The 24,560-nt window shown below is 44.4% G+C and overlaps 2 protein-coding genes across 3 annotated transcripts in view; one reads left to right on the top strand and one right to left on the bottom strand.

Annotated features, from left to right (window-relative positions):
- Window positions 1-1,484: 1,484 nt before the first annotated feature.
- Window positions 1,485-16,204, top strand: WNT2 (Wnt family member 2; the record flags this gene model as incomplete). Its single annotated transcript, XM_083860322.1, has 5 exons — window positions 1,485-1,564; window positions 2,874-3,097; window positions 6,055-6,332; window positions 9,158-9,422; window positions 15,975-16,204. 5 exons carry the CDS (start codon window positions 1,485-1,487, stop codon window positions 16,202-16,204), a joined length of 1,077 nt encoding a protein of 358 aa, XP_083716448.1.
- Window positions 16,205-23,251: 7,047 nt separating this feature from the next.
- ST7 (suppression of tumorigenicity 7) overlaps window positions 23,252-24,560 on the bottom strand; it is a 136,759-nt gene continuing 135,450 nt past the window's right edge. For both annotated transcript variants that reach the window (XM_083858752.1, XM_083858751.1), the window contains exon 15: window positions 23,252-23,570. In XM_083858752.1, the coding sequence (XP_083714878.1) occupies window positions 23,475-23,570 (96 nt within the window). In that variant the 3' untranslated portion in view covers window positions 23,252-23,474. The remainder of the gene's footprint in view (window positions 23,571-24,560) is intronic.

Raw genomic sequence — 24,560 nt, 5'->3', positions numbered from 1 at the left:
TGGAAGTCTTTGCAGTCAAAAGATTTTGACATTGCAGTTGTGGGTGGGTGTTTGGTGATTTCTGAGGTTTGTTTGGGATGTTTCTTTCAAGTTAAGTTTGTAAGTGGGTGAATGTTACCACCTCAAAACTTCACATAATTCTACGTTTTGCGTTTTCTTTCTGAAACGGTGCTTACATCTAGTTCTGTGTCTGTGATCTTGAGAAGTTGTACCGAGAAACAGGAGAATGGCTGTAATACACAGCCTGAAGAACAGCTCTTAAAGGGTGCTTCCTAGCTTGCTCTTACAGGATTTTCACCTGGAGCTGACAACTGCAGGCTTTTTTTTAGTAACAAGAGCTGTGTAGTCCCTAACTCACTTAGCGACCTTGGCCATTTGTCTTATTTTCAGCCAACGAATGCTGTCTCGGAAGTGGGGCATCTCCAGCGTGGTAATGAGGGTTCGTTGTTTGGAATATGCATTTGCTTTGCAGAGATGACACGAAGTGAAAAAGTTGCTAAATCCCTTATTCTTGAGTTTGCTTCAGCCCCGGCCGCATCGCCCCTCTCGGGCGGGTCCGCCAGTCGCCTCTCGGGCCGGGGAGCGGTGCGGCGGCTGCGGGTTCCCCGTCCCGGGATTGGAGCGGGATGGGGCGCGTAGCCCGTCCCCTGTCGGGGCTGTGGGCCGGGGGTCCCCGCGGTGCGGGGCTGCGCAGGGGCGCCCGGGCGGAGGAACGCCGGTGCCCGCGGAGAAGCCGGCCCGGCTTTGCGGGGCCCGGGGCGAGGGGAGGCGGCCGGGCGGTGTCCGCCCATACCGGGACTGCTCTGGTTCTCTGCTTCTCCTCTGGTACCGTTCCGTGATGGGTGTTCGCGGGTGCGCGTACCGAGCCGTGAACTGCCGTCGTGCCAAGCCCCGAGAGGTGCCAAGTGCTGCCGGTGGCTAACAGGCTGCCGGGGCTGCTGCCGGCCCCGCCGCGGGTCGTGTAGCGTCTGCTGGCGGGTTTGGACTCACTGTCCGCTTGTAGGGTTATTGGAAAGCAACTGGCTCCTCGGGATTCCTTGCCTAATCAGAGGTGTTACCTCCTCCTCTTCCCCCAGTGTCTCTTGACATCATTTCATCCATCAGAGTTTCAGAGGAAAAAAACCACCAACCAAAGCAGAACCCACCCAGTCTGAGAGCAGCCCACACCAGCCCCTCAGTTTTGCCGTGACTGCAGGGAAGAGCTGGATCGGGGCAAAGATGAGGGATGGGAGCGGGGCTGAACTCCATGTCCTGAGGGATTTGGTGCGGGGCGAGCCGAGAGGAATCCGGAGCGATGCAGCAGCCGGCGTCCCCCGCATCCCGGCAGGGGCTCGGTAAGCCCCGCCATCGCGCCTGGGGATGCGGAGGTGCTTGACCCGCGGAAAGAAGTAGCCTCAAGGTGCGTTTGCCCCTGCTCGTCCTTGTTGCTCCATGGGATTTCTGGCCCCCGCAGCTGACCTGATGTGGAGCGAAGCGTTTCTAATATGAACTTTCTCCCTGGGATCTGGTGGTCTCTTCCCTTGGTCTTGGTCTGGGCGACCCCACCAGTCACCTCCTCATGGTGGTAAGCTGTGCAATTCCAGAAATTTTTATTTGCTCTTGGGGAAGGTGGGGTCGGATTAATTGTGAGTTAGGAGAGGTGGGGGAAGCCTCTCCCTCTTAGTCTCGCAGAAGCGGAGCTCGCTGCTGCCAGCTCCTCTGCTCCAGAAAGTCCGGCCCTAAAGCGAGCGGATTTAGACGGTCCCGGCACCTCCTTCCACACCCCGTCCCCGCTCTCCGGCCTCCTCCTCCTCCGCATAAGCGCGGCTGCGGGGGCTGCCCGGGCTCTGGGCAGGGCGCGGGGCTGCGGGCCCGGCGGGGGCAGGGGAGCGCCCGGGCGGCGCTGCGCGGGGCGCGGAGGGAGCGGGAGGAGCGCGGAACACGCCCGGAGCGGAGCGCTGTGCGGGCAGCCGCCCCTCCGCGCCCCGGCGGCGCTGGGAATTGGCTACGGCAGCGCTACTTTCTTATTATTAAATTATTTTTTCCTGCTTCCTCGCCCTCCCCCGCCCCTCCCTCCTGCACAATTTCTCATCGCTGAACTGCGAACTGGCAGGGCAGAGCGCTGAGAGCCCGGCGGGCAGCGCAGGGACCGGCTCCAAATGATAGTTGCTGTAGGCGTGGGTCGTCTGAGGCTGCTCGCTGCAAAACCCTTAGAATGGAAACAAACCTGACCCTCAGTCTGGGGACCCCAACCAAGCCCAGACTGGAAAGTCTCGGTGTAGGAGAGGAGTTACACCCCTTCTTTTAATCCTGGGGAACACATTTAACCTCGACTCCGGCTGATGCGCCATCAAAGCCCGCTTTATTACTATCTGTGTCCTTAGTCATATAAACATTATTTATTGCGATGGCTTTTTGTCATGGTGTCTTCTAAATGCCACTTAACTATATATTTTTTGTAAGTCCGGGCTTTAACGATTTTATGATCGTATAAAATGTCCAAGAAAAGGACATTTTCTTCTGTTTGATCCCTTCAAAAGACACCTATAGAAGTTTGGATTTTATGAAAGGTACCTTTCGAAATGTTTCAGGACTAATAGAGACCATCTGGATACAGATGATGTAATTTAATTTTTTCAAGATTTTTTGGTTTGGATTTTTTTTTTTTTTTTTAAGTACTGCACGAGCTGCAATAGCGGGGCTTGGGGTTCTCCTGAACACTTCACGTTATTTTAAAAAACACAGGCTCGATGACTAATTGTAAAGGATTTCCACCAGAAAGGCAGAGGTAGCTGCAGCCGGGGACCCGCCCGGGGAAGGCTCCGGGGCGCTGCGGACCCTCCTTCCCCCGGCGCGGCCCCGGAGCTGCCCTGCCCTTCCCCTTCCCCCCGCAGGTACATGGGCGCCGTGGGCTCGTCGCGGGTGATGTGCGACAACGTGCCGGGGCTGGTGAGCCGGCAGCGGCAGCTGTGCCGCCGGCACCCCGAGGCCATGCTCTCCATCGGGCGCGGCGTGGCCGCCTGGACGGCCGAGTGCCAGCACCAGTTCCGCCGGCACCGCTGGGACTGCAACGCCCTGGAGCGGGGGCAGCGCCTCCTCGGCCGCGTCCTGCTGCGCAGTGAGTGCCGGGGGGGGGAGGGACCGGGGGGGCGGGCGGCATCCGCGCCCTCGGGCCGGGAAAGGGGTCTGGAGAGTCGGTGTCGGGTGCCGGTGTTCTCGTAGGGGTAACAGCGGCTGGTTTAGGGCTGGCGGCCGCAGGCAGTGTGCGGGAACCATGAGAAGCGGTGGCCATCCTCCTGTGTCCTTGGTCTTAGCAAGGGGGAAACTCGGTTTTACGTTTCAGGAGGAAAGGAAGAGGACATGGCAAGTTACTTTAGGGTCTCATGGACAGCAGAACAGCATACATGATAGCGTGAAGGTCTCTGTTTCTCAAAAACCTGTACCAAATTAAGGAGACAACATGGGGTTTTGGCATATTAGGGGCTGACTCTGCAGTTCCCCACTTGACTTTTTTTTTGGTGTATAATGGATATCAAACCCACATATTACGGCCTACAGGGAAAATTAAAGCATCACAATGTGGCGGCAGGACAGAAGACTTTTCCATCAGAGCCCAGTCTCAGGATACCGGTACTCGGGATGGGGCGTGCTGAGAGGGGCAGCTCCAGCGCCAACAGGAGCCCAGTGCTTTGGGATGGCAGAGACAATCCCTCCTGCAGGCCGGTTCCCGCTGGAGCATTTGGCCGGGAAAGCACAGGAGCAGAGTGCAGCCCCTCCAGGGCTGTGCTGTCCGCGGGGTGAGGGGTCTCTCCAGGCCCCGCGACATTTCAGGTCAGCTCCGGGGAGAGAGAGGCCGGGCACACACATCTGATAGAGGTGAGCCAGGCTTGTGCAGACTCCGAGCCACTGAGGACTACATACATTGTGCTTCCTGCCCAAAGGAGGGAGGATGGTTAAGCAGAGTGGTGTTGTCATCTAGAGGTCGGAGTAAGGCATCTGGTGAGCCTTCAAATCTCAAATGTGGCCCTTTTGACTCAAATAAATGACTGGGATTTGTCACTGTGTCAGAACGTCCCTACCCAAGGGATTGACGTGCTGAGATTCTTGGTAACTGCAGCTCTTCACCAAATGCCACACCCTGCACACATGGCCTTCCCTGGTGCACAGCCAGGGTGACTGACCCTGCCCGGGCATTTGTGTCCCTGGAATGTCCCCAGCATCATCCCAAGCTGTGAGCAGCGTGGCACCTGTAAGGAGGGGAGTAGGAAAGTACCCTCAGTCTGTTGCCCCACTGGTGGAGAAGGAGAGGAGAATGGCCGACACTGGGCACTCTGACCCAAGCAGGGGGATTCTCATTCCATGCTAGGTTCTGCTGCTGGTAAGCCATTGGTTCCTGTAACCAGCTCCATGTTCCCTTAGCAATTATTTGTGAGTAACCAGTAATGTCACCCATAGACTCATTTTCAGTGAGGTTTGTCTGATGTTCAGGAAAACATGTCTGGCAGAACGTAGCCTACTGATGATGAGGCTATTTAAAAAAAAAAACAGTAAAAATGCAGTTTTTCCAAAAGTGAAGTTTTCACTGTTGGCTTATGTGAAAGAATGACTGCATCAGGCTTCTGAGCTCTGCACGGAGCCTGATCAGGCTGTGATTGCCATGGAAATGTAGCTTGATAGTCTAATAAAATTGATTAGTTCAATAAACTCAAAAAATCTTTTCTATTCCAACAATATCAAGTGTTTCTTTTAAATTAACACTTTACAAATTTTTGATATTTCTGAATAAGTTTTCTCAGAAATAAGTCTTCAAAAGAATGTGATTTGTAACAAGCCATGGTAACTTCTGCCTGATTTTGAAGGCAATGTAGGGAAGGCATGGTTTGCCCAGGCCTTTTGTAAGTTTTTAGCCGCTATTTGCAAAAGGCTTGCACAGCATGTAGAAGTTCAGGGCCCATTCACAAGTTAAGCATATTGGTGCTACTGCAATTGAAATACTTGAGTTCTATGGTGTAATTCTGCCTCTAAAAAAAAAAAAAAAAAAAAAAAAAAAAAAAAAAAAAAAAAATCACAGTTAACATTTGTCTTTGGGGTCCTCTTTTACTGTGCTAACATTACTTAAGGCTTACAAGCCCTGCAAGAGGTCTCTCTCACGGCAAGTTTTCTTAGATATTGCACGAAAATCTACTTGTCATTCTTCCTATGCTAAAAACTTTTAAAGTAGGAAAATATTCCATTACCATAAATAGATCTGCAGTAGTGTAATGTAGCTCTGTATTGTAAACAATTATTTTTGTTTACAAGAATTAGCAATTATTACATTGAAATATGTACCTAATCACCTACGAGTAGGCATAGTCTAGAAATTCAGATAATCTTTGGTATAGTGAAGTACCTTGATTAGGAGATGGGAAAGCTGCCAGAGCAGCTGGCATGCAGAAGTCACAGCTGCCAGACCAAATCCCGCCTCAAGCATGACACAAGCGGTGCCATTGATTTAATGGAACTTATTTGTGTGAATTACAGTTATGGGCTACATTCTAGGCAGAAAACCTAATATTAACTTATTCTTCAGAAAATAACACCCAAGTTGTCTCCCTAGCATGGTTCAAGCAGAAAAGTCTATTCTAAGAGCTTCAGGAGAGGAAAATGTAGTTTCAAGATTTACTGCAGTATTTTGCAATGTACATGCTGTTTCAGTGTCCCTATTTAATAACTTAAACTTATCTCTCAAATAGCACTTCATATATTCTTCTAAATTCGTGAAACGTGATAGGAATACCAGCTGTCCTATTCACATATCTGTATGAATCAACTGATCCATGGAAGTATATTAATCAATATCAGAAGGAGATGTTTAATGTTTTCCAACTCTAACACTATATTGATGAGCTTTTACCAGGGAGGGGTCCAAGTTTAAGCCATGACTAATTCTGGCTCCAGGGAATGTGTATTTGTGTGATTTCAGTCTAGTTTATCTTTTCCTCTGCAAAAAGGCCCAGGCTAACTGTCTGGATATAGGACAGCCATTCAAAGTGGCTAGTCCAATGATATTTAAAGTGACTTTTTTTGTTTCAGGTAGTCGAGAATCTGCTTTTGTACATGCCATCTCATCTGCTGGAGTTGTTTTTGCCATCACCAGGGCATGTAGCCAAGGGGAGCTGAAATCCTGCTCCTGTGATCCCAAGAAGAAAGGCTCTGCCAAGGACAGCAAGGGCCATTTTGACTGGGGTGGCTGCAGTGATAACATCGACTATGGCATTAAATTTGCCAGAGCCTTTGTGGATGCCAAAGAACGGAAAGGAAAAGATGCCAGGGCATTGATGAATCTTCACAACAACAGAGCTGGAAGGAAGGTGGGTGTCCAGTCCAATAGATGCCTAGAGATGTTCTCGGACAATTCTCTTGTGTCTGGGGTAGTTAATGCTTGGCCCTTGCTGTCTGGTCTCAGCAGTTATGAAGAAATACGGGAAGACCAGGAGCCTGAGCTGCTGTTTCTATCTTCCTTGGAGGTTCAGTGTGACAGAGATCTACAAACAGACTGAATTCAACTGCCTAACAGTACTCCTGTTGGAGTCACTTCAGTTGCTCCTTGTGTGGGAAGTTAAGCAGGAGTCTAAGCTGCAGGATCAGTTTGGATGGAGGTTTTGTTTTGAGCCTAATTCTTATATAAGCAGGAGTTTTATTTTTGGTTAATACAGATTACAAATTCCTAAGAGAGGCTGGAGATCACACTGAAGAACAGGCTTGACAAAGAGCAAATTCAAAATAATGCTCTCAAGAAAAAAACGCATTCTGTCAATTTCTGTATTTATATGGTAAACTTAATCACAAAGTGAGCAGAGATAAAGGGTAATTACTTCACTTCTTAAGAAAATAAATCCAAAATACATGTTCCTTCAAAAAGCAATGACCTTGCAGCATGACCTGCAACCCCTTTTCTAAACATTGTATGAAAATACCATTCATTCCTGAATTTCAACTAAAAGAGTCTTTACTTTCACGTCTTAGGTGAGTAGAAGGAGTAGTTGCCAGGTGTATTGCCCACCTCTGGTGCAAGAGTTAAGGAATATCTGCACTAGATATTTTGTGGTTGTAGTTATAAAAAGTAAGAATAGTGCATGAAACTGGAATATGCTGTTTCATTATTTAAGACATGTTAAAAATTTGCTGCTCCCATGACATCGGAACTAATACAGAAAAAAATGTTTTATTGTGCTAGACCAAGCACTTCTGGAATTTTTTGTAGAGACTTTTTGTGTCTTTGGTTTTCCTTAATGTATATTTAGTAGGGATTAAGTTGATTGTATTCTGATCTTTTTTTGTACAGCAAGCAGATGATTTTCCTGAAAAATTTTTGTTCTTCAGCATCTTTCCTCCACCAGTTTATTGCCAGCAGGTGTATTTAATATGTAATGCAGACAGACAAGGCTATTCAGATCAGGGATAGGCACATGCAGTACTATGGTCATGTTTCTGTTACTGTCCAAAAGAGGATGAAGTCTACAACACAAACAAAAATGTTTTAGGGGTGAATAATTTCTGTGATGGGAAGTACTTTCTGTAGTATTTGAGCATCTTACTATTTTTAAGTTTTAAATAACATCTCTGCCAAATACTAAGGTAAGATAGATTTTTAGAAAAATATCAAGAAATTTTAATAAATGTATTCAATTAAAAATAATAAATATATTCTCATATGCTCTAGGACCTGCTTTATGGACAGACATGCTGTTTAGTATTCACAGTGTGGTAGTGTAAGTTTAGCTTTGCAGGGCTCTCACCACCCCAGCTGCCCACAAGCCTGGCATTTTGACCTGGATAATACCATCTGTGCCCTTGGTTTTTTCTTGCCCTCAGAAGGGGTGTTGATAGATTTCTTTTAAAACTAGACTATGCCAACTATGTTAATTAAAAAATAAATAGAACAAATATTTTTAATATTCCCATATGAATCATAGAACATAATATGCTGTATATCAGTATAGGAACATCACAGACAAAATGACTTGCGTTCTTATGTGCTTCTTTCACTATTCCAGGAAGTTGTTTTAAACATACAAGTAGTTAAATTGGTTTCTGCTTAGATAATTAAAACCAAGCATCTGCTTAAATCCCAGATTTGTGATATGTCAGTGAAGTGGGACTGTGGGAATGCCTATGACTTCTTTGAAGTAGTCATATAATTTACAAATTGGAAACAAAATTAAAAGTCCTTTGGTTTTATAATACATTCTCACTTTATTACGAAGTGCTTGACTAAAAAAGGCTGCCCCACTGTGCATCAATCTCACTTCTAATCATGGAGCTTTCCTCTCTCTTACCTTCTTCCCATGATGACATTCCTCTTGTACAAACTCTAAAAAGTTCATATTTCATGAACCCTTAAGGCATAATATTTATAGATCAAATATCCGTATCTACATAATTAGGAATGAATTATTTACTGTCTATGAACCCATCTGTTGTTGTCCAACATCAAGCTTTAATATGTGAGATTAGGCTGAAATGGCTTTAATGCTATCCAGATGTTAAATTAATGATAAGGGTGATCTCTCCAATGCAAACTAATGAAGGTCTTATTCTAAAATGTTAAAAGCTGTATAAACATTTTAAGTGTACTGTATTTTAAAATTCTGCATAGATCTGGTGCCTAGCACAGGTACAATGCTTTACACTGTCTTTTAAAAATCATTTGAATATGAAATGCATATGAATTTCTGGGCAATATTTGAAATGCTGTTCAGGGTAAAGGGCAACTTGATGAAGATGAGCTGGAGAGGGTCAGAGGGTCAGCACGGTGATCCTGTGGCTGGAACAATGGGGAAAGGGGGCACCTTTGCTTCCCTGGGGGCTGAATGATTCTGATCGTTTCTGGTCGTTTCCTCCTGTCCAGTCTGTGTCCCAGCACTGTAGACCACATCGATGCTTGGGATGACTGGCAGGAGCAGGAAGGTAAAGGCACCAGCTGGAGTATTGTGTGTGCAGTGAGTCGAGCAACCAGAGCAGACCAACCACATGGGGATGACTTGATGCTACCAGTGGGTGTCACTACAGACCGTCATTTGGAGACCCATTGCAGGCCTGGCACTACAGGATGGATGGAAAAGGGCTGAGAAACAATTAATTACACTTTGCTTTACCTGTGTATATTTATATTTACCTGTGCATTTCTAAACAGGCTGTGAAGCGGTTTTTGAAACAGGAGTGCAAATGTCACGGTGTGAGTGGATCATGCACTCTAAGGACCTGCTGGCTGGCCATGGCAGACTTTAGGAAAACAGGAGACTATCTGTGGAAGAAATACAATGGAGCAATTCAGGTGGTCATGAATCAAGATGGCACGGGTTTCACTGTGGCTAATAAGAAATTTAAGAAGCCAACTAAGAATGACCTGGTATACTTTGAGAGCTCTCCCGACTACTGTATCAGGGACAGGGATGTAGGTAAGCCTCTATCATTACATGTGAATGCTTTTATTTAAGACATTTGTACTTCAAAGGTCAAAAATTGTAATTTTAATGAGAATATGTGTGTGCGTATATACATATATATATTAAAATCCATGCATGTAACCAGCAGGAAACAGGAAAGAAGATGTTTCGGAAGAACACAGTACAAGAACAATAGTTCCTTGATGTCTCTAAGTGTACAAACAGCCAGTTATTCTAATTTAATTCAGCAGTTTCTGCCAGATGCTATGGAGCCCTGGAGATGCTGTAAGGCAAAGCTGCTTTCAGTACAGGTTTGAGTTGTGCTCTGAGGCAGGTCCATACAGGGCACAGCCACACTCACCCTTGTGCCACACAGTTCACTCCAGAGCTGTCCCAAATCCTGTGATGTCCCTGTGATGTCACCTCCTGTTACATTGCTTCCTTTCCACGTTGTTATGCTACCACTGTGGTGCCCTCCTTTATCTGCACATTCCCACAGCTCACTGTGACTGGACCCTGGCTGCAGACATGCCTAATCTAATTAGGTCCCTATGTAATGTGGGGGGTACATCTTGTGACAATCCAACCCTGCTTGCACCAGTCAAGGCAGCTGTGGATAAAGTGGGGTGAGGCAGCTGAGTGAAAGAGTAGAGATTGGTGGGACACAGCACACTTGGCTGAGTGACACAGCTGTTTATTCCTCTTCATGAGGCAGTGTTGGCTCTGTCCATGGCAACCATCACATCTTCTGAAGAGTTGTGCCAGCCCCCCGTGGGAAGAGATAAAGTATTGGTGCTGCTATTAACACTGGATTTTCCTGCTTCAGGGATTCAATAGAGACACACTTAGCAGTGTTACAGAATTCAAGGCATTGCCAAGCACCAGGAATCCTGCTAATGGTTCTTGATCCATGTATAGTATTGCCTGATGTGGCAATTAAAAACTGGCAACTAGAAAACCAGAAATCTGGAGAAGAGAGGCAGACTGAATAATGTATGAGAGAAGTTGTGGAGCTAATTCATAGGTTGTATAACGGACCAGATTGCACCCCATATGACAAATCTGTAAGTATCTGGATAGCAATGCAGCTCAACTCCTTTTGGCACTGCTGCGTGTTTACAATCCAAGTTTGCTTGGAATAAACATTGCAAAACAGCTGTACTTAAATAAGAACAATATGTGAATTCCTGGTCATGTACTGTTGACTTCAATGAACCCAGAATTTCATCCAGTACAATTACATTGTACAGTGTTTCTGGTTAGTTGAGCCATCAAGATAATTTTATATGTTTTTTATTATTTTGGCAGGTGATGTTTATTACCTGCATCAGCACATACCATTCCTTGAAGAGTGGCTGATACTGTAAAGTCTAATCCAAGTGAATAAATGGGCATAATGTGGCATCATGCAGAGATTAACTTTGCAGACTAGGAATTTTTTCAAAATATTTATCTCTTGGTGTTGCCTTATTCATTGTAAAAAACCATGATTTCTTTTCCACTGCACCACATTTTTTCATTTTTTTGGTTTGAGCATTGCAGAGTGTGAGCAAATATTAAGTGACTGCAAATGAAATGAGTTTATGGAAGTCTTGAGTTTGGAAATAGGTGGGGAGCATCTCAGTGTCAGCTGAATCTAATACCACAATGTTTGCCATTGAATACAGTTCTGCCTTTCATTCTCCAGGGAATTCAAATGATTTAGTGCTTTAGGAAAAAAAAAAATATCTGGAGGTTGGTTAGTATTGGAGCTGAATGAAGAGCAAACTTTATGAAGCAATCATTACTTGAACAGGAGACAGCTTCATAAGCTGTAAAATGTCCAAACCAGTGTCTCCTGTGTCTTGATTGTGCTAACACATAGGAATCAGTGAGTTAAAAGTGCTCAAGGATTCTGCCATCAGCAGCCTACCCAGGAAAAAAGCAGATACCTTCTCTTCCTCCACTGCAGCTTCCACCCTGGGTCTGGCATTCTGTCTGAGGGGGCAGCTGGATATACATACATGGAACACCCTAAAATGTGGTTTGTTTGTTTGTTTGTTTGTTTGTTTTCTCTAGAAAGGAAAAGAGGAGTAATTGATTTCAGAAGGGAAATCCAGAAATATTAATATGGGATATAATATAATATGGGAAATCATTATTAGTTAACTCAATAGCACGATAATGTAATAACTTGACCACCTCTTTCCTGGCCTTAAGATTTCACAAAGGACCAAATGAAGATTTTTCAGAAGTGTTCAGAATTCATTTAACCCTACACATATAACTCTGCTGAAATAATTTTTGCTCACAATTTCATACTCAAAATTTGACAGAAACAGAGATAGAACATCTCAGAAAGCTTTTAAAAATCATCCTAGGTAAGCTGCTGTTTTTATCAACACATGGCCATCTCTTCAATGCTGGCCTGGGAAATTCCAGCCCCTCCAGACAAATCTGCCTCCAATGTGTCCTGCTTGTTCTCTCCAGCCCTTCTGTACTGGGTGTTGTCTGTAAGATCCAGTAGCTTCAGAGCTACTTTTCTGTGAACATTTCTTGTAATTATTTTTTCTCCAAGAACACTTGTGAGGAAACTATCATTGGGGATTTCACTGGTTTTGCACTTCTTTTTTGCTTTTGTTTGTGTATGTATGCGTGTGTGAAAGTCTAATAATGGATGTTATTGCTGAACATCGGATTTTAATCAATAGAAGTAGTAGGAAAAAGCTTTCATTATATACTAATAAATACATTATAGGGCTTTAAGAATGGAAAGAAAATATTTTTCAACATATCACGTGTTGACTTCCAAAAATAACTGTGCAAACTGAGAAGAAAGGACTTGATGTACACGCTGTGAAGTTGGCAGTATGAAAAGCTGTGGATGTTTTGGCAGATAAAGTGTGTGTAGGCATGGCAATTCCAACATTTGAAATGAAAACAAAGAGGTTGTACAAAAACTTTTAAAAAGTTAGAACCTACTCCTTCCTTGTACGCGCTGAGGAGGTGCATTGCAAGTAGCAGGCAGAAAACTCTGCCTTATTTTGTGCAGTGTCTTCTGCTGCGTTCATCACTCGGGCCTGCCAAGGAGTGCTGTAACTTGTCTGACTCCTCACTGCTGGTTATTGTTCATTTTCTTTCTCACTAGAGAAGCTGCAGAGATTCTGAAGATGCTGTTTGAACTTTAAAAAAAGGTTGGTTTTGCTCAAAAACTAAGCCTTTATATGAGCTTGTTTTCACTTTTGTCACAATCTGTGGATAATTAAATACCCTGTCCTAGTTGTGTAGTAAATATTGATGTTTTGTGTTCAGCATCAGATGATACCAGTTTCTGACTGTCTGTTAGTGGCTGAAATAATTTTGGTTTTGAAGCTGGTGGCAAAACTCCTGTTGAAAGCAGTGGGTGCAATCTGCTTAGGTTGTCCTTTAGTGCTGTGTGATTTCCCCATACATCTGGAAATAAGAACACTGGACTTGGAAACTAACTTGTGCCTCAGCTGAAGAATGTGGTCAAACCTTTCTGGGCAGCTCAAGATGGATGTGGAGGAACATGGGGTTTTCCTTCACCCCCAGGAGCCAAATGACAAGGCCCCACTCTGCTCCTGGTTGGGAGTTACACTGAGGTGGAGGGCAGCTTTGCTTTTCCTCCACTGGTGTCAATTCCTTAGGCAGAATATTAATCATGTGGGTCACAAGCTTGGCCTTTGTACTGGTTTTTTTTTTTTTATCTGAACAGAGAGAGCAGGATAAGTGCCTTTAAAAGTTCTTCACAGAATCAGTTAAGTTGGAAAAGACCTCCGAGGTCATCAAATCCAACCTCTGAGCGAACACCACCATGTCCACTAGATCATGCACTGAGTGCCACACCAAGCCTTTCCTTAAACATCTCCAGGGCCAGTGACTCCAGGCCCTCCCTGGGAAATCCATTCCAATGTCCAATAACCCTTTCTGTGAATTTGGTTGTATTTTGCACAGTCTGGGATGTGATGCATATTGCTGTGGGCCGACACAAACAGCAGAACTTACATTCAGGTATCCCAGTTGTTTGTTCAGCATCATGGATGGAGGAGAGTGTGATCACTGGGAAGCAGGATCTGGCTTTTTTTCTGCCACAGGCTTGCTATGGCAGAAAAGCCTGTGCATCATGTAGTTCTGCATCTCCCTGACTCCTCAGCCTTGCTTAGAATGGAGGCACTGGGGGCCACTGGAAGTCTCTCTTCCCCCATCACGGAGTGATTCTTGAAGGAAAGATCTGGGAAAGGCCTGTTGGCATCACTGCAATGCCCCTTATGCCAGTTGCCTCGGTGCAGCTGGCTCTGCAAGGAGAACTGCACTGCTGAGGGCTTGCTGGGAGTAGTGTGTGCCCATGTGGGTCACTGCTGGGGGTACCTCTCCTCTCCTCTCCTCCCCAGGCCTTCCTGCAGGGGAGCCAGGTGCTGGCACTGGCTACAGGGACAATAGGCCAGGAACAGGAGTTATTGCTGGTTTCCTGGTGCAGGGTGGCCCTGATGTACCACATCACTAGTTGTTACAGCCAACTGAGATGTTCCCCCAAATATCTGAGGCTTACTTTAAAGTGCTATTCAGCCATATCCCCAAGGATGTTCCTGCTGTCTGGTTCATAGGCAGCAGCAGGAACCCAAATGAGATTTGGGATTTATCAGGTGCAGGAGCCTGTTTCTGGCTCTATTCAGTGTGTTTTCTGTTCCCTCTGCCAGTTCTCTCTGCCTGGCTGGTGCAGCAGCCCCTTTGCAGCTCAGGAGCCCTGGGCCAGGGGCTCAGCCGATGGCAGCAGCTGGCAAGTGGCTCTGGGGTGGGCCATGGGCACCTGTCCCTCCTGCTCTGCCTGCAGCAGACATGAACCAGCCCTTCCACGGTGAAGCTCTGCAGGTGTACGCCTCTACCCAATGAATATTTAAATGTTTAAATAAATACAGGAATCTAGGCCACAGGAGGGAAGCTGAGATGTGTTCTAGGGGCTGAAGAACTTCTCCAGGACAGCAGTTGAAGACTGTCCTAAATTTGATGCAAAAAGAGGAAAATTTGCACCCCCATGGCTGAGAGGGTGGATCATGTGTTCAAAACACAGTTTGAGAAGATGACTTCAATCCAGTTCCTTAAACCCCTCATTACATTAGTGGTTTGGGGTCAGCCCCCATATAATATGAAGTGTTCCTGATGCTGGGGGGGCAGCAAAGGATGGAGAGACAGTGAAGACTTGTATGTTATAAACTGCTTTGAGACAGCAGCATCAGTGATTACAACCATAAATTCACCATAGGGAAAAGAAATTGGAATTTATTCAGCTTGAATTATTAATAATTACAATTAACTGCAGTTTACATTTTTTATTAATTAAGATTGGTTTGCTATCCTAGCTCATGGAAATTTTAATTAATGTTTGCATGTATTTGTTTTCCTTAAGAAGGTAAATTGTTCATGTTCAGTGTGCACCTGCAAATACACATTGTAAAATATTCCCAGTTAATTTACTGACCACAGCTGTTACTTAGGGAATATCACCTTGCCCAAGAAGAGAATGGAGTTGTAATCAGGTCTATAGAAAATGTAAGAAGAATGTTATTTTTTGGATATATCTGCATTTGATTCATAATAGCAATACATAGGAAATTAGGTGAGGCAATTAATTTTTATGAAGTTGTGAGATTAGTGGTAATAACCTGTCAGCAGCTGTGGTATTGATCCTAAACTTTATCCTAATATCAGTTTGTGTCAGATGAATAGTGGCTCCTATAAGCTACAGTCACTGTTCAGACTAAGACGTGCCTTACAGAGCCATTTTGTGGCACATGGCATTTCAGCCACTCCTCCTGAGTATTTCAAGAACATGACAAGGTGTGATGTGGTTCCTCTGCCTCTTTCTGTCCACAGCAGGCTATAATTTACTTTCTTCTAATGTCATCATGAAAAGAGAGAACAACTCTTGGTGTTACCCCACAGAGATGAGAGCACAGAGCAGCAACTCTTCAGCTGCCACCTGAACTGGTGGAATGGGGCCTGTGGGTGGACACAGCAGCGATGTCAAATGCCTGAGGTGCTTTTGCACTCACTTCTGCAAGACTTGAATCACTGGCAGCACAGTTACTTTACCCATTGAGTCCCTCACAGCCACCAAATTTTGTGGTCTTCTCTTTCCCAGCCCTCTCCTGCACACCCAGAGCTCCTCAGCGAAGCCCATGAGATCCTGAGCACCATGAAGATACTCCACCCGGGCACCCCATTTCAGACAGTCCTGGGGGACTGAGTGCAGGGAGCAGGGCTGCCCTGGGAAGGGTGAAGAAAGTGGCTGGGAAGGATGAAGCAAAATATGATGATATTAACAGAATCAGGCAAACTCTTGAAGTATTTTGTCCATTTTGTTCCTTCTCATCTCCAGGTCTGATTCCTAGGGGAAATACTGGAGCAATTTTACCTTTATAGGCATTTCTCCGGCTTGGTATTGAACCCTGGGTGATGTGATGTTAAAGGATCAAATACACTGCATATTATGTCTCCTATACCTATTTTCATTTGCTGTCTTTCCTTAAAATCTGCCCCCTGACTTTTGCTGCGTTTCCTTTGCAGGGTCCCTTGGCACAGCTGGTCGGGTGTGCAACCAAACGTCCCGTGGCATGGACAGCTGTGAGGTGATGTGCTGCGGGAGGGGCTACGACACGTCCCGTGTCAGCAGGATGACAAAGTGCGAGTGCAAGTTCCACTGGTGCTGTGCTGTGCGCTGCCAGGACTGCCTGGAGGTGGTGGACATTCACACCTGCAAAGCGCCAAAGAGCGCTGCCTGGATCGCCCGGACATGACCCACAGGCTGCTGGTGCTGAGGAGCACAGCCTTTGCCCTTCCTGACCCACACAGGGAATGCATCAGAGGTTCCTTTTTACTTTTATGCCTGTTTTGCCTTTGTTCTTCATTGCACAGAAGCTGCTGAAAAATTGATATAAACCCTGCAGTATTTCCTTTGCATTTCTGCATGACAGTGTTGCTGCAGAGATCTCTGCATAAACTGATGCAGCTCTGGAAGGACGTACTTATGCCAAGACTCTTCCAACCACCATGTAACTCTCCTCCAGAATCCTTGTGGCAATTCATTCCTGCCCTCAGAAGCACAAGGAGACACAAAATATGGCACTTTTACAAGATCACCCGCACCAACTCCATGGGCTGGGCTTGCTCAAGCATCTTCCGAAGGATCTTGGGCAGGTCACAGTTGAGCCCTGGATACCGAATGGCTCGGGAGTATGGAAATCACTGGTTGGTGATTTCCCCATGAAAGAAGATTTGCGGCCAGATTGGTGAAAAACTGTACTGGAAGGGTGTTTGTTCATCCCTGGTGGATTGGAGTTTCCAGTAAGGTGGCCACCTGAGGCCACCCTGGCCACCATTAGCACACAGTTGCTTCCTGTGGGCCAGGAACTGGCCCATGGCCTAAACCAAAGCAAATTGCAGGAGATGTATTTCAGCCACAACACTTTGATGAACTATTAGAGTCAAAGCAAATGTCTTAGTTATATGTTTGGGAAAATTTGCCTTTAAAACTTTAAAAAAGTAATTAATATTAACTGCTGAAGATATTTTTTTCCTGACCTGAAGGGTTGAGGAGAATGGTTTTTCACCCTAGTGAAACCTGGGTACAGGACACTCTAAGGATAACTACCTAAGAATAAGGTTTCCTCTTTTTCACATACACAATACTGGAAAAATGTTTATGAACAGTGATGGAGAAGGAAATACCATGCCTCAGTAAGGATGTGGATTCTAAAGAAATAACCAGCTTCTATGTTCTTTTAAAGTTAATAAATCTATTAAATGTGCTCAAAATTATACTTTCCACGCAGATGGGGACATCCAAATTTTTTCTGCATATTTTCTGCAAAACTGCATGCCTGTCATTTAGAGTGTATTGGCTTGTGGTGGAGGCAGTTACAGGTTGTGCCAGGTCCGTATGCTGGGCTGGGATCGGCACAAAACAAGTTGCTGTAAAGATGTGCAGGCTTATGAGGCCCGGAAATTGCAGCCCTGGTGGAGAGGAACTGGGTCAGAGAGGGACCAGCTGCCTCTCCTCAGGGCAGAGATCAGCAACATGAACCAAGAGAAAAATGGGTTCTGTGCCAGTAAGTATAATAAGGCTCTGAAAAAGCACCCATGAAGAGTAAAGTTGGGCAAGGTAATGAAAAAACAGTGTAGGAAAAGGAGGTTGAATGAGTGATAGAACACACTGTAGATGAAGGTAAAATTTCCATATGAAAATGAAATAGACTGGAAGAACTCTAGCAGGTACAAACAGTGCAGGAAAAAGTAATATCCAAGTAGCTAACCAACACAATAAACAAAACAAATAAATGTTTTGGTTTTGGAACTTTCTTAAAAGACTATTTTAAAAAAGGGGGGGTTGGCATTAAGTGGTTTTGAGGGAGCGGTCATCTGCAAGGCTTTCAAAAAAGTTTGTGTCATTAAAATAGGTAATTCATCTTCAGAAGGCACAACTGGTGTTAAAAGATTAGGAGGCTCCAGAAAGTTCTTTATTTGGACAATAAGATAATGTTTCAGTTATTGTATGGAAATGATCATGGCTAGAGGTAACAATAATCGTAATTCTGTCTATAAACCAACTGCTGGTGGGAATGGCCCTGCCCACGTGTCTGTGCACATGCAGTTTATGTATAATGTGTATATATGTACCCATGGGCAGCTCAGGGGTTATACTGCTGGCCTCTTCATTGCTGCCAATTCTGGCTCTGGGCTGGATAAGGAACATTTCATACCTAATTGTATTTAAAGGTGAGCTCCAAGGAGAATTTTTATTGGGATTTCACTGTGAAATTAAATCCACATGTAATTTGTAGCCTCAGCAATATCATACTTTAAGCCTTAAAGAATTTAAAAGCAGTATAATAATTTTTAACCTTTTAGAGCCATTTTCTTAAGATTCAAGGACCCTGAGTAGTCTAAAAGATTACCTATTTAATAAAGCTGAAAATATTTCAATGTTCTGGAAAAAAGAAAAAAGGCTCATTCTTACAAGAGAACTTGTTCTAAGTAGTTGAATGAAGGGTAATGAAATCAGATCTCTTAAATCTGTTACTTGTTTAATATTCCAGTAAATCAACGCACCTCAATTCCACAGTCCCAGGTAAAGTGTTTTGGAGTCACTGTATTAAAAATCTATTAACTTTTATTCCCCAACCTGGTCCTCCTCCACTAAGGCACATCTTCCTGTTCCAAACCTTCCTCTGAGTCAGAGGCCTGTGGTTCCTGCAGGCTGGTCTTACCAGAGAGATGGGGGCATTGAGTCCCATGGCCTTTTCAGTGTCCTCTGTCACCCTGTCCAGCAGCAAGCCCACCCAGGTGTGCACAGCGGGCTGATGTTCCCATTTCGGGCATGTGCCCTGTCGATAAGCTGGGATGCAATGCCTGCATCAAAACCACTTCACCAGAGGAAACCCAGAAGATTTCACAGCCTAACAACTGGGTAAGTGCTGAGCTGGCCACTTCCTTGATGACAGTTTTTTCTGTATTTATATTTTTCTTGGGGTTTTTTAAGAGCTCAAGGTAGACTCCTTACAGTTGTAAGATTTCTGCTGCCTCTTCCACAAAGAAATGCACTCCCAGAAAATTTTGCTATTTCTTTGTGGCAAAAGACACTCAGAGACATAAATACTGCTAGGAAAGGCCCTTCCATGATCTTCAGCAAATCCAACAAAGAATATAAGAGGGGAAAAAAAAGAGGAAACAAAAAAAGAAGAAACAGAAATAGGCATGGTAAATGAAATAATACTGTAGTTTTGTTCAATGGAGTAAATTTACTAATGTATTTAGTCATGAAGAGGAAACAGCTGTCTCTAGGTAGACATTTTAGTGTCAGAATGATGTTAGCTGAGGCTAAAGGTTGTAGGATTATTTTTTTAAATACGCAATCCAATTTTCTTGAGGGAGTTCCCTTTAATTTGCTGCATGAACTCAGGATCTAGCAGCGCCCTGAAACACCATTAGCCTGCCAAGCTTTTTGGGATTGCTTCCTCCCCACTATTTTCAACAACTTTACCCTAAAAAGTGTGTTGCACTGTTATAGGTGAAATCTCATTTAAAAAGTTTAATTTTGTTTTACCACATGGAAAATGACCAAAGACTTAGGAATGGTGGTGTATATTAGGGCATGTGGGTGTTGAAGCTTGAGAGATTGCTGCTTTTCCTTTTCCTGGAAAAGTATCTAAAACCAGTTTGTGCATCCCATCCTGGCCTCCCATCCCTGTGCTAACTTCTTTGCAGATGTGAATTAGAAATAAAATGCTGCATTTCTGGTACTGCACTGCACGGTGGCTTAAGGGCATCCAGCCTGCATGTCCAAACCACAGCTGTTGGTCACTGCCTGCAGGCTTCATGTCCAGCTTCTTATGGGGCTCACTGTATGGTGCGAAGGGGGAAAGGAATGTTTGGGGGATTAGTGAAGATCTGGATCTGAAGTGTGTGCTTTTGCTAAGCAAAACCAGCTCTTACTGCATTGTGGCAGCACAAAGTGTATGGACACTCACTCTTCTCCATGGCCTTTGCCCAGCGGTCTTTGGAAGGGCTTCATGGAGGTGCTGGCTGCCTCCAAGGGCAGGAGTGGTTTTGTGGTCACGTGTCACAGCCTCCAGGTTTTACCTGCCACTTCAAATGATAGAAGTGAACTTGTATTATTATCAGAAAGACAGAGGCAGCTCACGGGCTGTAACCACAAACATGATTTTGGGTTGTTTCTTTTGTATAACAGCTCATTTACCTGGGGAAATGGATGCAACTTCATAAAGTTAAGATCTCTTTTGAGTAAGAACCAAAAGCAGATGAATCAATACATTGACAGGTCTCTCTGTGGTGGGAGCTGGGCAGGAGCCCCACTGGAAGCTGGGTGGAGCCAGGGGCTACCTTTTACAATCTGCTGTAACTAAAGCCACTGAGGTTTGCAGGGCCACCACAGGGTGACAGCCACACTGGGTGTGAAGAGATGTGTGTGGCTGTGCAAGAGGTGCAGCTTCCTTGGGATGTTTAGTTTTAGCAGGTTTCTTCAACATGGCAAAACTCCTGATATTTTTCCTCCTTTCTGCTAGGGTAGAGACTTCCATGCTCTGAAAAAACAGTCTGTATGTTCAGCATACACACCAAATGATAAAGAGAGAAAGCAGCAGCCCTCTCCTTGGTGCAGCACTCACCTCTCTGAGTGCAGTTCCTGCCAGGGAGCACCTGTAAATCTGTCCAGTGGGAGGAAGGGACAGAAGGGGGCCAGCTTGACTTGACACTCCTTGGGGCGTCCTTTCCTTTTGGTTCTATGCAGGTTATAAAGAGATAATGCTCATATAAATTCTATTAAGTTGTCTTTAAAGAAAAAAACCAGGAACTGCTAACATTTGGAGTTAAAAAGCTTACTCCACCCCTAAATCTGAAGATGAGTTATTATCTGAACCAGATTTTCAGAAGGCTCATCTCTGCCCTTAGCCAGAGGCTTTCCATTATTATAATCATGGGCTGTGTTTGCTTTTTGATCTAAGCCATACTGAACTTCACAGGAAACATGTCAGAGGCAGCAAAGCCTAAGGCAATAAACTCTGCCCAATGAAAAAGAAAATCCTTTTGTCTGATTTGCCTAGTCTTCCACATGCCTAGAATTGTAACTAAAGAGATATTTTCTCCATAAAACATCCATGGCCCATTAGGGAGAAAGATACTAGGAACAATTGAAATAAAATAAATACCTTGCATAAAGGTATTTTTGAATTCCTACATATTCTCCATAGTTCAAGGAAAGGATGTGATTCTTCTAGGAGTTAAGCATCCCTTTCTGTCAGAGTATTACAGATAGTAATTCCCACACAGATCATAGTATCTTCAAACAGAAGGCCAAACTACTACTTCAGCTGCTGACAAACATGGAGACTTGTATATAGCTAGATATATGCTGATGTGCAAATGCATTTACATTTAGCACTGTGAATCACAGCAATTTATTCTTTTAAAATGTAGGGTATGGGTGGCTGGGAATAAGTGGTACAAAGCAGCACAGGACAAGAGCTGACTATGCCTGATCCTTCTGAGTTTCAGCAGCCTTAAATAATTCTGACAGTGCTGTTTTGAGGCAAACAAATCAATATGGTTGTCCCTGGTTTTTCAGCTGGAGATACACAGCAGCACCTGTGGCTGCTCTAGCAATTCAGATGAAAATAGGAGAACTCAAATATTGGTCCATTTCATACTTCCACATGCTTATCCACTAGCAATCCATTACCTCTAATCCTATGCCACATCCTACATTAACTGCAAGCCAGACTAATTTCAACATTATAGTGAATTGTTTTGCAGGAGTAATAGCCAGAGATGACAAACCTGTATGGAAACCCCCCTGTAGCATCACATGGCTACAGTGTTCATCCTGGTCCAGGGAGGTACAGGCGCCGGCAGGGAAACAGACCAAACAACTCTCTGTTTTGTTAAGCACGAGGGTCCATTTTATTTCTTCTCCACTCCCACCCCGAGCCAGGGTGGGAGGAAAGGGCGAAGAGAAGGAGAGAGAGAACCCCACCCCCCTCTCCCCTTCAGGAGAGGGTCTGTGGTCGGGGCAAAGGGCAGGTGAGGGCATTGACCTGAGGCCACTGGAGACACACTGAGGGTGAGGGAAACACAAGGCCAAGGTCATTGAGGGTGGGCAGAGCTGACCAAACCATTGTGTACAGAGCACACTGGACGTGTCAAGGCCAGACCCTCGGTACTACATTGAGTGACTGAAGGGACCCCACACCCCTCAACAGGTCTAACATTTGTCCACGGGGCTCTCTGGTCTTCTAGAGCTTGGGGCTTCCCCAGGTCTTACTCTTACAGCTGATTTCTCCTGGTGTGGGGCTGCCTTTTTTTAATCTCATAGCACAGCAGTGTTTACATGGTACTTTTCCTCACGTGAGCAAACATCTGTCTTCTGCTAGACTAAAGTGTCTGTGATCAAGTGAACAAAAATGATGTTATGCATCTTCTATTGTTAAGAAACACTTTCGTTTTATACTAGTTCTAATACTGAGAGTTTTGTCTCTGCTTACTCATTGATAAACAAACTTATCTGCTAATGATCACAGTCCCTTAAACTGCTCAGCATTTTAAGAGCAACAGCGAGGTTGAAATGGTAAAGTGGCATTTTTGATTCACTGCATCAGGGTTATCCTTCCTTATCTGGAAAGTGAGCTGGAAAAAACATCCTTGAGGCATCTGTAAGGATGCACTTTTAATTCCTGACAGAGAGGACTACTTACTTCAGCTTGCAGATTAAAATCTTCATTTTAGAGCCGGCCTCAGAAGTTTCCATCGACAGTGGCTAAGTCATAAATGAATACTTAGTCTAAACAGTCACAGCACAAGGATAGGATTTCCTGAGGTGAGCACTAATAGTGAAACACCAACCTCTCTATTAATTGTGCATGAACTAACACCCATTTTGCTAATGAACCTTCAGAAGGTAGCTGAAACACCAGGGGTGTGAAGGAAATCTGTCAAGTATGTGAGCTTCTTGAGGATTCAAATGAGGATACAGTGACCTCTGTGCAGAGAAGGGAATGAGAAGCCCAGTGTGCCATCCAAACTGCCTGGAGAGCCTACAGTTGCTTTAAGCAGGAGCTTTAACTGTCCAGAAGCCTCATCTAGACTGCAGAAGTGAGGGCCTCACCCTAACTAAACTCCATAAGAAAAGGCAGTGACAATGTTGCTTAATTGTACTATTATTAGTGTCATTACCTGAATGTGTAGCTAGCCCCAGCTATGGTGAAACAGATACCACACATTTAAAAAACAAAACCTAGAATCTGTGTTCTGAAAAAGTCGAAAGACTGCAATGCTACAATACACAAAAGTTTATTTTTTTTCTTTTCTGAAGGCAAAATATAATAGAACCTAACATCAATGTATTTTGTACAACAAAACAGTTTTTATATGAGAACAGACAATCCATGAAGAGTTTTTAAGTCTTATAACTGCTTCCCTTTTTTATCATGCTTTCCTGTGGTCAACAAAAAGTTGGCACAGAAGATGTCATGGCAGTCAGTCAGCAGGCATGCTCCCTCAGATCCTTGTCAGCTGGTGCCACAGGCTGGAGGGCAGGATACTTTCAACTTTTTCCATCACAAAATTTAAAGGGGCAAAGAGGGTGCTGAGAAACTGCAAAGAAATCAGATAGACATTCAGATCAAAATCCAGGAGAAAATACATCTCAAGAGAAAGTTGTCCAATAGATAAGATATTCTTGCTGTGCTTCTCTGTAAAATCCTCCAGCATGATAAAAATGACATAATTCACACAAAAAGACTTTCAATTTCTTGAACCTTGCATATACAGACCTTTCTGGATTTTGCAGTAAAGAAAGCAAGACCCCCATTTTTTACGAAGATCAAAGTGATGAACTAGAGAAGTTTTCACACATCTCACATCCTAGATTGAAGCTCATACTGAAGCCACTAAAAGCTCAACCCAAAAACTACTGAAGACAAAGAGAGGCTTTTCCCAACAGGGGTCTGCCAGACCACCCCACAGAGACAAAAAGCATGTCTTGAAATTCAGGTTTAAAATGGTTCAGGGTTATCTATAGATCTGCTCTGAGGCATCACTAACTGTAATTTATCCTAACATACTCTGCATCACTGACTAAAATTTATCTTAACATCTTCTATTACAGAACACAACATTCAAAGAGACTTCAGTATGTTAGTGTTCAGACAGGCATATAAAAAAATCAAGATGGAGAACATTTTATCACAGGAAAAAACCACTGGCAGCTACAGGTTGCAGAACTCAGGTATCCAAAGCACTCCTGAAATACATATTGAAATACGTATTAATTTTAATTAATTATTAATACATTTGAGAAACACATACTAACTGTGATTTACATTGCCTGCAATTGAACTCTACACATTACATATACCTATGCTGGGGCCCTACAGGTGTCTGACAGAGTACAGCATTAACGATGCTTATGCATTTTAAAGGCACTAGCAGGCACTCTAATCCTTTTTTTTTCCTCTTCGATGTGTTTGCACACAATGCAGACACCACTTCATGGACAACTTGTGCATCATGGGAAAAACAGGTAACACCAACACTGGTAATGTCATTTTGTCATAAGCACAGGTCGAAGGAAAAACTAACGGA

Source organism: Zosterops lateralis (genome assembly GCF_965231275.1).
Source record: "Zosterops lateralis genome assembly, chromosome: 4".
Classification (NCBI taxonomy): Eukaryota; Metazoa; Chordata; class Aves; order Passeriformes; family Zosteropidae; genus Zosterops; species Zosterops lateralis.
The sequence above is the reverse complement of the archived record's forward strand: the minus strand, read 5'-3'. Positions and strand labels throughout refer to the sequence as shown.